Source organism: Labrus bergylta, chromosome 20, assembly GCF_963930695.1.
Source record: "Labrus bergylta chromosome 20, fLabBer1.1, whole genome shotgun sequence".
NCBI lineage: Eukaryota > Metazoa > Chordata > Actinopteri > Labriformes > Labridae > Labrus > Labrus bergylta.
The window spans coordinates 5,047,893-5,060,878 of NC_089214.1; the positions used below are offsets into that span (position 1 = coordinate 5,047,893).

Sequence of the window (12,986 nt, forward strand, 5' to 3'; positions counted from 1 at the left end):
GTGCCTGATGGGGAGATGACGTATGCGGAAGTGCCGTAACCTCCATAAGGACGGAACATCGCTGGCGCTGAACTTGTGGCAGCAGCGGAAGACACGGGGTGTTTGCTCGCTAAGGAAGGTGAGATATGACTTCTTTCATTCATTTCTTGATCATAAACTCAGCCAGTTTTGTCGGCTGTAACAGTCGCTGCTCTCAGCTGAGGACTTAATCTTTAAAAAGGACATTAAAACACAAAATGATGTCACCTGTCCTCTGCTTGTAACATATGGGACCGCCATTCCTGTCATTGTTAATATGACATATTACAGCTATTATCAACGAGATATATTTTTCTTCTGTCTCTTTGGGATGCAGAAGTATTATTTTTAACCAAAGCACTCAAATGTTTCCATTAAAAAAAAAAAAAAGAAAAAAAAAATTAGTATTTATTTTCTACGACCTTTTCTACGTTCACCCCGCCCCAGTTATATCAGTCTATGCATCCTTTATTTATTTTACTTATTACAAAGCTACTAAAATTATATAAATAACTAGGCCTAAGTAGGGTTCTTGATAATAATACAAACATGTCCCAACAGATTCATAAAAGATCTGGTCTGACATGTTTTAATTTCAATGTAAAATACAGATACTTGATGTGTTTATCTGCTTAATTCTAATACTTTGCTGACTTAAATGTCTAAATTGCTTTTGGTAACCGTGATAATGTTTTCAGCTTTATTCTAACATTTCTGAAAAAATAAAATAAAATCACTGGCAGATGAATAAATCCAAGAAACATTAATTTCCTTATTTTAGTTGTTATTAATTATCTGTAAGTGATTATATTCAGGTCTCACACTGATTCAATTAAACGAGATGTTTCAAACTGGTCCACATGTTGGGAAGAATAATTTCTCACTACTATTTGAGATTACATCAGCCAAACCACAAAATGATTCATCAATTCAAGTGAGTGCAGGTCTTTATCGAGTACTTAATCTGTAGATTAGTTCCTTCTTTGAAAGGGATTGTTTCCACTTTTATACCTTTTATATCATTTAATAATTAATCTGTTTTGATGTTTAGCTGTTGGCTTGTTGTGTAGTTAATTGTATGTAGATTGTGTGCCCCCCCCCCCCCCACAAAAAAAAGCACAACATTGTTTTCTCCTTCTGTGAAGCATGACAAACTGTTTAAAACGGAACCAGATAGTCTCCATCTTTCTATCTATTTTTAGTTTTCTATAGTTATTGATTAGATCCAATCGATAATGATTCTTGACGTAGAATCAGAAGCTATCTCTTACATCCGCACAGTAATGAGGAAGTGTTTTGAAAAGCTGCTGAGTTCTTTACATTCCTGTTTATGAGGACGAAAAGGAAGGGCAGAAAGTCTGTTGTCAGTTACAGGCTCATTCCCGTCAGTGCTCTCTCGTTCTGACATGTTTATAGCTGACACAAAGCTGAAAAGAAAAGGTCGTGTTGTCATGATGTGAAAACGAAACCTCTGATGAAGTTATCCGTGTTTCTAAAGCGAAGGTCAAACCGGTTCTTGGATGTCATCTGAGGCTTTAGAAATGTTGCATTGACACAGGATTTATAATGGTTTGTAGCAGTTTCCATCAGAGTTCAAATACCGTACAGTTCACAGTGATAAAGGCTAGGAATGATGTCTTTATTCAAATAGCTACATTCAAACACAAGTGCTTCACATGGGACAAAGAGATGAAGAATGAAACCCGTGGGAAACGATTTAAATGAAAAATGAGGCGGCACAGTGTATCATGATTTTGTTATTTCAAGACAAGAATTTGCTTTCAGCACATCCCGCTAGTCTGAAATTATTGTAGTAAATAAGAACTATTTATTTTATGTTTGAAATATCCCAATGAATTCATGTCATTGTAAAACAAAACTGCTTTTTGGATGTTACATGTCGCAAACTCCAATTCTGAGTAAAATGTGCAAAAAAAAAAAAAAAAAGCAGATAGACGTACAAAATGAGTCATAGCTCAAACCTTTAATATTTATTTTTATAGCACTTAATTTCATGATTGCAATATTGAAGTAATTGCCCATTGCGTATTTCTCTTACACCTTGTTTGAATAGAATCAGTTTGATGTTTAAAAATACGATCAAACTAAATCGATGAAGTCAAATATAGTTTCAGAGTAAATTAATTATTAGAATAACTTTAAAGGTGCCCAAAGAGACAACATTTAAAGTGTGCAGAATAATAACAGAGGTCCAGAATGATGAACCTCGAGAGGAGAACGGTAGCGAGGTTGATCTGCAGAACAGAAAACCAGAAACTTCAAATCTTCAGGGCTATCAATACACCAAACACACGCACGCACCCCCACACACACCCACACCCACAGACATCCATAATACCGTATAAATAAATAATGTTTCTGAGAGTAATGCTGTTTTTGGTTTCTGCCTCAGTAAATAAAAGCCTGTTTTGAGAGGAAACACACCCGGCCTGCAGACTTACAGTAACCCTTAATGGTCGTCTCAATAGCAACTCTGTTTGAACATGACTCACCATGCAAAACACCCTCCTCGCTCTTTCTATTTCCTTTCAACTTTGTCATTAATTAATTAATTTGGTTACATATTCTTCTCTGTTTCCTGTTCTCTTTCTTTAGAAGAACATCAGCAGCAATGGATCAGATAAGGTCTACGTTTAACAGCATGGTGAGTGTCAGTTACCTTTATTTAAAGGTTGTAATATGAGGCCACCAGTCCTCGCAGGCAGCTGTGAGACTGGGAGGGGTCACAGTTTCCTCATCATAGTTGCAACTCTTTTCTTTCCCCTGCAGATTAAAAGTGAGCGGTACAGCAGGTTCACTCTGCAGCCGGCAGAAGACGGAGAAAGGCACGCGGAGGTCAAACTGTCCGATGATGCCACAGAGGCCGAGGACGGGCAGGCGGGAGGCTCCCCGAGCTTCAGACCTGCACCACCCCATCAAAGACGGCGCACCCTTTACTTCCTGATCTTAGGAACTCTTCTGATTTTCATCACTGGTAGGCTATGCTCATTTATTTTTGTATCTTTAGTCGTTTTTGAATATCGACAAGTACCAAAATAGTAATTTATTTTAAATCACATCAGAAATTAACTACGAGTCACTTTAATTTTTTATTAATTTGACTATTACTCTAGATTATTTTCTATTCAAGTCAGAAAACAGTGAAAATAAGAGTCTTGTTTTGTCAAAACTCATAAATATTTAATTTTCTAACTATACAAGACAAAGAAAACAGCAAACATGAGGAGTCATGAAATAGGGACGTGGTGAGTCAAACGCCTTAGAAATCTTTTCATCTAAAAGTGAAAAGAAAATATCTATTTGGCACCAGTGATAAAATTATTATTATTGCCATATTGTTCTTTTGTCCCACCCCCACTGTAAACCAACCATAGAGGGACTGTTTGATGCACAGTTAGGCGGTGGAAAGGTCTGAGATGTGGAAGCGTATGATCACTTTTAGTTTCATAAACCCATTCTGCCCTCTTGTTTTTCAGGCTACCTGGTCGGCTTCATCAGTCACCGTAAACCTCATGCAGAGACTGCGAGCTGTGACACTCAGCTGGCAACAGAAAATCTGACCAGAAAGACGCCGACTGGTGTCGCTCCGACTGGTGTCGCTCCGACTGCTGTCGCTCCGACTGCTGTCGCTCCGACTGCTGTCACTCCGGCTGTTGTTCCAGTAGCTCCAGCAGCTCAGATGGACTGGGCGGACGTCGCCGAACTCCTCACGCAGAAACTCACAAGCCAGGCCTTCGACACAACTCTGAGGTACGCTGATCACGTGCACAGCCAGTCCTTTACCGAGTAAATAATCCTGTCGCAGAAATCGACTCGGCTATGTAATACTAATACTGCCAACAGTGCAGAACCCGACAACATGAGCTGAGACCAAGAGGACCTCAGATAACACTAGGGAAGATCGTTTTAAACAAAAATTAACAACTTGGATTCAGCCTTACAACATAACACAAAATGAAAACACATATAAAAAATCTGAATGTACTGCTTGAGGGGGATCAGAGAAGATTTGTATTTACACAGTGAGAGTTATTACATAAGAGAGATAACACCCAACAAGTTTCATGAGTGTAATGGACGGCGCTGACCCAAAGACAGAGGCAGGCGACTGCTTCCCCTGAGGGCTCACAAACTTAAACCAAAGCAGTGGCTCAAAATGTGCAGTTTTAAGTGGCAGTAGGAAACCTCCCTAAGGGGGCCCCATCTGACAGCACTCACTCTCGATGCCCTGCTACACATTGCATGCATTACTGCTTTGAAAACCAAAGTTTGTCAATGAAAGTCAACAAAGAAAATGAAGGTGGTTCTGATAACGTTCTAAAAACGTTCGGGGATAGCGTTCTGAAAAGAAGAGGGATTATGTGTCTTTACCGTCTTTAGGAGAGGATTTTTGCCTAGGGCCCCACCAAACTTTGGAATCGCTACTGCCCAAAAAAAACACCCCGACTACAGCAGAGGTCTCTACGTGTTACTAATATTACTGTCCCTAAAAAAACACAAGCTGCTGCTGCTGCTTGATATTAAGGGATGAAACGATACTGTAGTAGACAAGAAAATAGTTTTTTGTGGACGTGTGAACCACAAATTTAACGCTTCGCACTGTGAATTAAATATATTAAACGTGTTATTTATAATAGGCATCCAACCCTTTTTAAAACGCAGCAGATCGTTATTTTCACCAGGCATTCGAGAACCACACACATATCCTGTGTTCACACTTTGAGGAAATGAACTTAAAAAAAAAAAAAAACAAGAGTTGACATTTCAAATGGAAGCCAACGTTTTCCAAAGAAAGCACATGACTCATCTTGGTCTTCCAAAGTGTTTGAAATGTAACTAAATTAATAATTTTCAGAAGAAATAACTGTTTCAATGACAGCAGCAAAATGACATGTTGTGTCTTCACAGTGAGTTCGATAAGCTGAAGCGTTCAGCAGGGAGCGAGGAAGATATGAGTCAAGGCAACCGCATCTTCTCAGATTTCAAGAAGCTGGAGATGGATCCATGGACGGACATCCACTACGTTCAACTGCAAAAGCCTGACAGGTGGATACAAGTCTTTCTAATACTTGACTTGTTTAAATCAATGTTTCGGATTGTTTAATTTCAGACTTATCTCTGAAAAATATCAAAATATGGTGTCAGGAGGGTTAGCCTGATAGGGGTGCTGTTTTTCTGGGGGTGGGGTTTATACAATGATTTTAATACCTAATTTCCTCCAGTTTGTTTTTTCAAGTTGTTGAAGCAAAGCAACAGTTTTTTCTCTGATGTTTGTACTTAATGAGTTCATTCATAAAAACACTTATGATGACCGAACAATAGCCAAAGTGAATGATATTGTAAGCAGCTCTTGTCTTCTGATTGGCAGCACTCGTCCAAACCGGGTCACCTTTGGTTCCAATGTGTTTGAGCCAGCAGGATATCTGGCATACAGTGCTACTGGGAATGTTCAGGTGAGATCAAACTCTCGTTTTCAATCCTACATTTAACTCTTTTTTTTTTTTGGTGCTTTTAGTGAATTGTCTCTGGTGCCATCAGGACGTCGTTATGCCTGTTAAACAAACCGTGATTCTGAATCATTCATCCTCCTTAGGTTTATACATTTTCAATGTCTTTATCCTTTTAGCACCACCGATCTTTTACTCTTTTATGTGACTAATGGTCTTTTTATTGTCTTTTTAATCCAGTCCGGTTGATAACTAATGAGTCTGCTTAACACTGGTATCTCCACTTAGGCCGTGTTCTATATTTGATCTCTTTTATAGTCTGTACATCACTGTGTCTTTATTTATGTTTTCTATGTACAAAGCTGCTCCAAAACAATTGCCCTAAAAGGGATTAATAACGTTGTTTGAATTGAATTGCTTCTTGTTTAAATTAACTCACAATAAAAATATGTAAGGGCCAGAAACAATGATTTCTATTTGATATGTGTGTTTGCAGGGGAAGCTGGTGTACGGCAACTACGGCCTTCAGAAGGATTTTGATTTCCTGCAGAAGCAGAACATCGTGCTGAAAGGCAGCGTGGTGCTGCTGCGGGCGGGCAATATCAGTTTTGCAGAGCAGGTATCGTTTGCAGATTCGATTGCTACAAATGCCACCTACACTGCACTCACTTTCTGAAACTCAAATCTTGTTTTTTCATATTTCCTCTTCATGCCTTCAGGTGGATAACGCTGCTAAAAACGGAGCTTCTGCTGTTCTAATCTACCCTGACATTCAAGATTTCAACTATGTCGCAGACACGGCGCTCTATGGACATGTGAGTTTGCACGCACAACTAGTGGTGTGTTGTCATCTGGAGAAGTGGGTGTACTCTTAATTTATGCCCCAAATGTATTTTTTTTTTTAAAGTGACCCGTCCAGCAAAGGATAAACGCCTGTGAAATGTAGCCCAAGACTAGTCTTGCAGATTTAGTCCACCTTAAACCGGTAAAGAACGGTATTTAATCTGTTTTGTTTTTTTCAGGTCCATCTGGGTTCAGGAGACCCTTACACCCCTGGATTTCCCTCCTTCAACCACACACTGTTCCCTCCCACTCAGTCGTCCGGCCTTCCCAAAATCCCGGCTCAGACTATCACTGCAAGCATGGCTTCAACTATTCTACAGTAAGACTACCAACACAGAAAGACTCCCAAACCAGCACATCTTCTAGTTTAACATAATAAACACAACTTATGTTGTTGCAAACACTGTTTCTGCACTACCACCCATTAGGTTTAATAAACGAGGCAACGAGGCAATGTGGACAACAGCTGAACTTCATACTATTAAATCTCTAACCCGACTGACAGGCAGCTGTGGTAGCACATTGCTCATCAAAAGGAAGCCACACTCTAAAGCATACCCATCTGTATTGTGAATTTAACTCTAGATGGGAAGATTATTAACAAATGGAACATGATGCTTTATAGAAAACGACTGGAACAAACGATTGAGACCATAAACTTTTTAGGAACAACTTATTTAATAAATGAGCTGTAGGGATTTTTTAAACATCATCTATCTTTAAAGGTTTTCCAGTAATGGCTGTTTTTATCAGCTGATTGTTGAGTCATTGGGGTTAATTCATTTTCTGGATTGGCTGAACTGGAAAGTTTGCCACAGCAGTAAGCTCACCACTTCCCTTGCCTGCGTCCCTCTCTCCTCCCCTCTGAAGGAGAATCGGCGGTCCTGTGGCTGATGCAGGCAGTGGTTTTAAAGGAGGCTTTGATGGGCTGACGTACAAACTGGGAGGCAGCGAGAACATCACCGTCGAGGTGAACAACGTGCTCGTCAACACGGAGATCCACAACGTGTTTGGAGTCATCAAAGGATTCACTGATCCTGGTGAAAACCCACTCCTGTTTCCCCTCCAATATCCTAATGTTTGATTTTTCTTTTTGGTTTCTTTATACAGATGTAATTATTTGGTGGTGGTGTTGTGTTTTGATGTGATCCTGCAGATCGCTACGTGGTTCTGGGAGCTCAGAGAGACGCCTGGGGTCGAGGTTACGCCAGAGCTGCAGTCGGCACCTCAGTGCTGCTGGAGCTGGCCAAGGCTATTCACGAGATGGTGGAGAACGGTAACAAACACTTTGCACACTGTACACAACACACAATGTTTTAGGAATTATAAACAGGGATATTTCACTATTGGATGTGTTTCTTCTTTAATCTTGAAATTCATGCTCAGAGAATAGGATGATTTACATAAACACATTAGCATATCTGAGGTCAGACAAATAAATTAGATACAACATAAAAAGGCGCTAAAGTTAATTTGCTTGTCCTAGAATTAACACTGATCTCAGGTAACTGACACTACACACTTCTGCTTAAAAAGTGAGCCATCATGAAGAAATGATCAAAAACCCCTCTGCTTTAAAAACTAAAACATGTTCATGTTTTTCTAAGTTTTGGAGGGTTAAGATAAACCTTCTTGATGTTTTTGCAGTATCTTCCCCTGCTTTACATACATGTGATTCTTTTTTATCAGATGGCTTCAGGCCTAGAAGGAGTCTGGTGTTTGCAAGCTGGAGTGCCGGGGAGTATGGAAGTGTTGGCGCCACCGAGTGGTTGGAGGTAGGAACTAAACCGCTTCCATCTGAACACACAGGCAACCCCCTGGAAACGTTCCTGAACATGTCTCTTATCGTTGTTTTCAGGGCTACATGTCCTCTATTGACAAAAGCGTCTTGACGTACATAAACCTGGATGGAGTGGTCATGGGTGAGTAGAGTTCACATCTGCAGCCTTGTCTGTTCTCACATGTTGTTCATGTGATAAGTTAACTGAGTTTGTTTCCTCACAAGGTCGCGGGAGCTTTATAGCTTCAGCAAGTCCGCTGCTCTACAGCCTGTTGGAGAGCACCATGAAGCAGGTATGAATGACTCTGAACGAAAGGTGTTCCATTATGTTCAGATGCAGCAGTGTATTAAATCTCACTCCTTTTGTTCTGTAGGTGAAGAGTCCTCTTGGTTCTGGTTCTGTGTATGATCTGGTGGGAAATACTGCCTGGCAGGCTAATGCGTAAGTGGATCAGTAGTTTGTGAAACCCAAATCTTAAGAGAGTTTTTCACAAAATGTTTCCTTCTGAGACTTTTAAAAAAATGTGTTTCTCAACACAGTTTTCATTCAGGGCTGGGATGTTCTGGTGCTGATCATATTTTGTTACCAGTACAGAAGCCTTTAAACTGCCTTGTGCAGTTTTCTGGGTAATGTAAAGAAGGGCGCAGATGACCTAGCAGGTCGCCGCCCCATGTGCGAAGGCTATAGTCCTTTAAGAGGGCGGCCCGGGTTCAAATCCAACCTGTGGACACAACTGCCAGAAGAGAGCGTTGACTAAATGAAAGACATAAGATTTAAATCAGTTTGTATTTGTTCAGAGAACGTATACAAGATAAGAGTGTATTTATTGCAAGTTTTTGGTACTCTGTTTTGCTACTTTCACATTCAGCAGGTACAATAAAAAGATTAGTTTTGATACAAGGCCCTTTTAGATTTCTCCTTGCAAACAATCCCAACGTTTCGCTGAAGAACAAAGGCGTTGTTAGACTTTCTCTTCTCATCGCTTGTTGATATTAACTTGACATTACCTTGTGCGCAGACTGAGGCCGATGTCAGCGGACGACTCTGCTTATCCCTTCCTGGCTTCCTCTGGAATCCCCTCCGTCTCCTTCCACTTCATCTCCCCCAACGTGAGTCTTGATGCAAAACAAAAAACAGACATTATTCACTGATAACACTTTGTGTGTAGTTGATAGCAGACATAATCCGATGAAGATAACTCCACTTCTGTTGGATCAGTTGATTTTTATAAAAGTAATGGAGCAAGAAAAGGATGAACAACACATTTAAAGTAAGACAACCACCATTTCAACCACTGATCAGCTGGTAAATGTAGTTTTTATGCGTACAAAGAGAGCAGTCTCATTTCCTGTTTCTTTGCAAAAGTATTGAAGACAAATGAACAAGATTTCAAGTCACTTTATGTGACCGCAATATTAGTTAGTAAAATAAAAAAACAATGAGACTTTTTTTAATGACGTGCAGATGATTCTGGTTTAACATATTTTATTGTGATGTACATTGTATATTCCTCTTGTCATTTCCTCCTGTGTGTTTATGTCTGTAGACTGAGACCTACATGTACTACGGCACCAACCTGGACAACCTAGACCACCTCAACTACCAGACCAGCCATCGCACCGGTGAGATGGTAGCTTCAGCGGCGCAGTTTGCCGGTCGGATGGCGCTGAGACTCGTCCACGACTACCTGCTCAGACTGGATGTGAGCCAGTACAGCAAAGTCGTCACAATGGCTGTGAGGCGCGTCGACATTCGCATCAACCAGCTCAGAATGGTCGGCCTCTCCGTTTGTTTCCCTCCTTTTGTGAATCTTTTAAAAGTGCTTCAATGTGTGCTTGTTATTTTAAACGAGTTTATCTTTTCTGTACTTTTCCTCTTGCAGTCTGGTCGGCTGAAGGAAGTGAGTCCCTCCTGGTTGAGCGACGCCCGCGGCTCCTTCAAGCGAGCAGCTGATGGCATCAGTAACGCGATCCAAAACACCGACTTAAACGACAAGGAGGCCTGCCGGATCCTCAACGATAGGATCATGAGGGTACGCTCTGTTCTGGGACAGAAGCTATAGAAGTTTGTAAATTTGAATACATAAAGCAAGGATGACAGAAGCAGCATATTATATTTATTTTACTTGGGTGGCCTGCCCTGGTATCGTCTATGTGTGGTTCTTCTCTTGGACTTGATTTAAAAGATTTGTTGTTTCTGAATCAGATGGTGTTGTTTCTTCTCTTTTTTAAAAAAGAAGAAATGTTCAAATCAGCTAAACTTTTAACCTAAAATATCACAATTAAAGATACTGGAGTAATACTACTTCAACATAATGAAGCTGTAAGCTTTTAGCAGCTCTTGTATTTGTGCTTTATTTAAATATCTCACGTCCATCACAGGTGAATTGATGTTCTTATTTTCAACCATTCTAGGTTGAGCACACTCTCCTCTCTCCGTACGTGTCCCCTATCGAGACCCCCTTCCGTCACATCCTGCTGGGTCGGGGCTCCCACACTCTGGCGTCCATCGCAGAGACCGACGACATGAAGCAGCTGCACACCGAGCTGGCTCTGGCTACCTGGAGCCTGCAGGGATGTGCCAACGCCATGATGGGAGACATCTGGGACATCGATAATATAATCTAAATGAAAAGGGACAGAGGGAGAGAGGGCGTTTTTAAAAGTGAAGTTAGAGGTGAGGTGTAGGGCAAGAAGGAGCTCCAATGTTAGCACTTAAGCACAAGCTGTCAATCAGAGGTCTAAGCCATGCGCTTAAAAAAACCAACGGGTTTATAATGAGATTATTGGGGTCTTAAACTTGAAGAAATCTAACGTTACTGACAAAGAAGTCAGGGGATTTTAAGCCTCTGTTTTGACCTCTCGCCAGAAGATCACTGAGAAACCTTATTTATACTTCAGTTTTTTATCAGTGGCAGTGTCCACTATAAAAAGTATTGTTTTGTCTTTTTATACGACGTTATCGGAAGCAGTGCCTTCCATAATTATGACGGTTATACTGTCTCATCCTACGGCAGCATCTGCTAAAGAAATGACTCCTCAACTGTTGCTGACAAAAGAAGCCCCTGATGAAGTTACATATTTATTTGTCACAGCCTTCATTTCTTCCTTTCTATGTGCAAGATTGATTCCAGGTGAAAATAATGATTTATCTACACGTACAGTAAGTATGGAGAGATGTCAGAGTTTAATGGTCCTAAACAAAATAAATATGATTTAAATGTTTCGAGCAGCCCCTAAAAGGGATTAGCTGGGCATCTCTGTCTTCAATTCGGTTATACAACAAGCATCAAAAGGAAGAAATGAAGAGTTGAAAATACTTTTTTTTTATGATCTAGTTTCAGTAAAGATTTAAATGTGTAAAAAAAAAATACACTGAAACTGATCCCTTTTCTAAATTCCTAAATGGACCTTAAAAAATAATATATTTAAAGACCTCAAAAGCCAGAGATAATTCACACAAGATGTCTGGCTGGATTAATTCAAATTCAAAAAAAAAATGCTGGAAAGCTCATCCAGAAACAAACAAAGCATTGATGATCCATTTTTTAATCACACAAACTGAGGTATTTGAATCTATAATTTACTGAAAAGCCATTAATTTTTGCAACGTCTTTTTGGAGCAGTTATTCTAATACGATGAAGTTATCGGGAGCAGTGCCTTCCATAATTTAGAAACCCATTATCGGGAGCAGTGCCTTCCATAATGACAAGAAGTGATGGTAGTTTTTGCCTACCAGTGCATGAGTGTGTGTGTATGTGTGTGTGTGTATTTATCGGGAGCAGTGTCTCTCATATTTCACTCGAAGGGTGGAACAACTTATCGGGGACAGTGTTTCCCAGAGTTTTATACTTGGTGTATATATTTGTTTTTTCTTGGTCTTTTTTTTTGTTTTTGTTTTGGGGATTGTGTGCGTGTGAAGGCTCAGTACTGAGTACTAGTCCCGCAGCTCAACTTTCTGTTTCAGAAGTGTGTTACATGTTTGCTGTGTTAGACTTGTTAGACCTCTCCTTGTGTTTAGGGACTTTAAAATGTACAACAGGTACTTCACCTACATATCCACTCTTCAGAACAAGCCGTCTTTGCATGTGTTTCACCAACAAATTTACTCTTCACTGCATGGTACTTTGTTGCTTTGGGAAGGTGTACAGAAAAAGACAGATTACAAAAGTTCAACAAATGTGTTTTGTTATTAAGATTAAAACACATTTAATAGGTTATTATGATTGGCCTATTTCCTTCACATAGAGGTTGCTCAGATTACTTAAAGGCCTCTTAGACAAAATTATAGTAAATGTAACTGAAATAAAAATAATGACTTACTTTACAGTGCAGGAACTAAACAAACCTCGTAATTTAAAGCAAGTAAACATTGTGCTCAAAAGACTAACATCGGTCTGTTATGGACAAAGAATCCTGTTGCATCCATTTTAACATTTACTCAACGATGTCACGTTTGCCGGTTTGCTTTCTGGTGTTTCTTCACCTCTTCTGTTGCAATAATCTTTCATGAAACTGTGTGGTCAGGAAACAGCTTTACTCTGTAACTGAAATACTGTGCGTGATGTCGAACTACTGACTTTCAACACACTCCTTGATATGATGTCTGTACTTGAAAATTAAGTTCTGTTTCTGTCGTCTACGATTTCAGCAGAAAAGAGTAATACAACCTTGTTGCTTAGCATTCAGTACATCTGTGTGTGACCTTTTTTTTTATATTATATGATTCAGTTTTACTCTGAAATGAAAGTATTTTCTTCCAGGGAGCAGAGAGTTTTTGTCAAATGTGCAACAGACCATTAGATAGATAGATAGATAGATAGATACTTTATTGATCCCGAGGGAAATTCAAAGCATCCAGTAGCAGGTTACAAAG

General features: G+C 39.9%; 1 protein-coding gene across 1 annotated transcript; it reads left to right on the forward strand.

Annotated features, from left to right (window-relative positions):
* On the forward strand, window positions 1-12,801 carry tfr1b (transferrin receptor 1b). Its single transcript, XM_020657429.3, has 19 exons — window positions 1-118; window positions 2,635-2,683; window positions 2,809-3,013; window positions 3,516-3,789; window positions 4,948-5,085; window positions 5,408-5,492; window positions 5,983-6,105; window positions 6,206-6,301; window positions 6,509-6,648; window positions 7,200-7,369; window positions 7,486-7,605; window positions 8,019-8,104; window positions 8,188-8,251; window positions 8,335-8,402; window positions 8,484-8,551; window positions 9,129-9,219; window positions 9,657-9,884; window positions 9,993-10,142; window positions 10,525-12,801. The coding sequence occupies exons 2-19, from the start codon at window positions 2,651-2,653 to the stop codon at window positions 10,735-10,737; spliced, it is 2,352 nt and encodes a 783-aa protein (XP_020513085.2). The 5' UTR covers window positions 1-118; window positions 2,635-2,650; the 3' UTR covers window positions 10,738-12,801.
* Window positions 12,802-12,986: the final 185 nt, after the last annotated feature.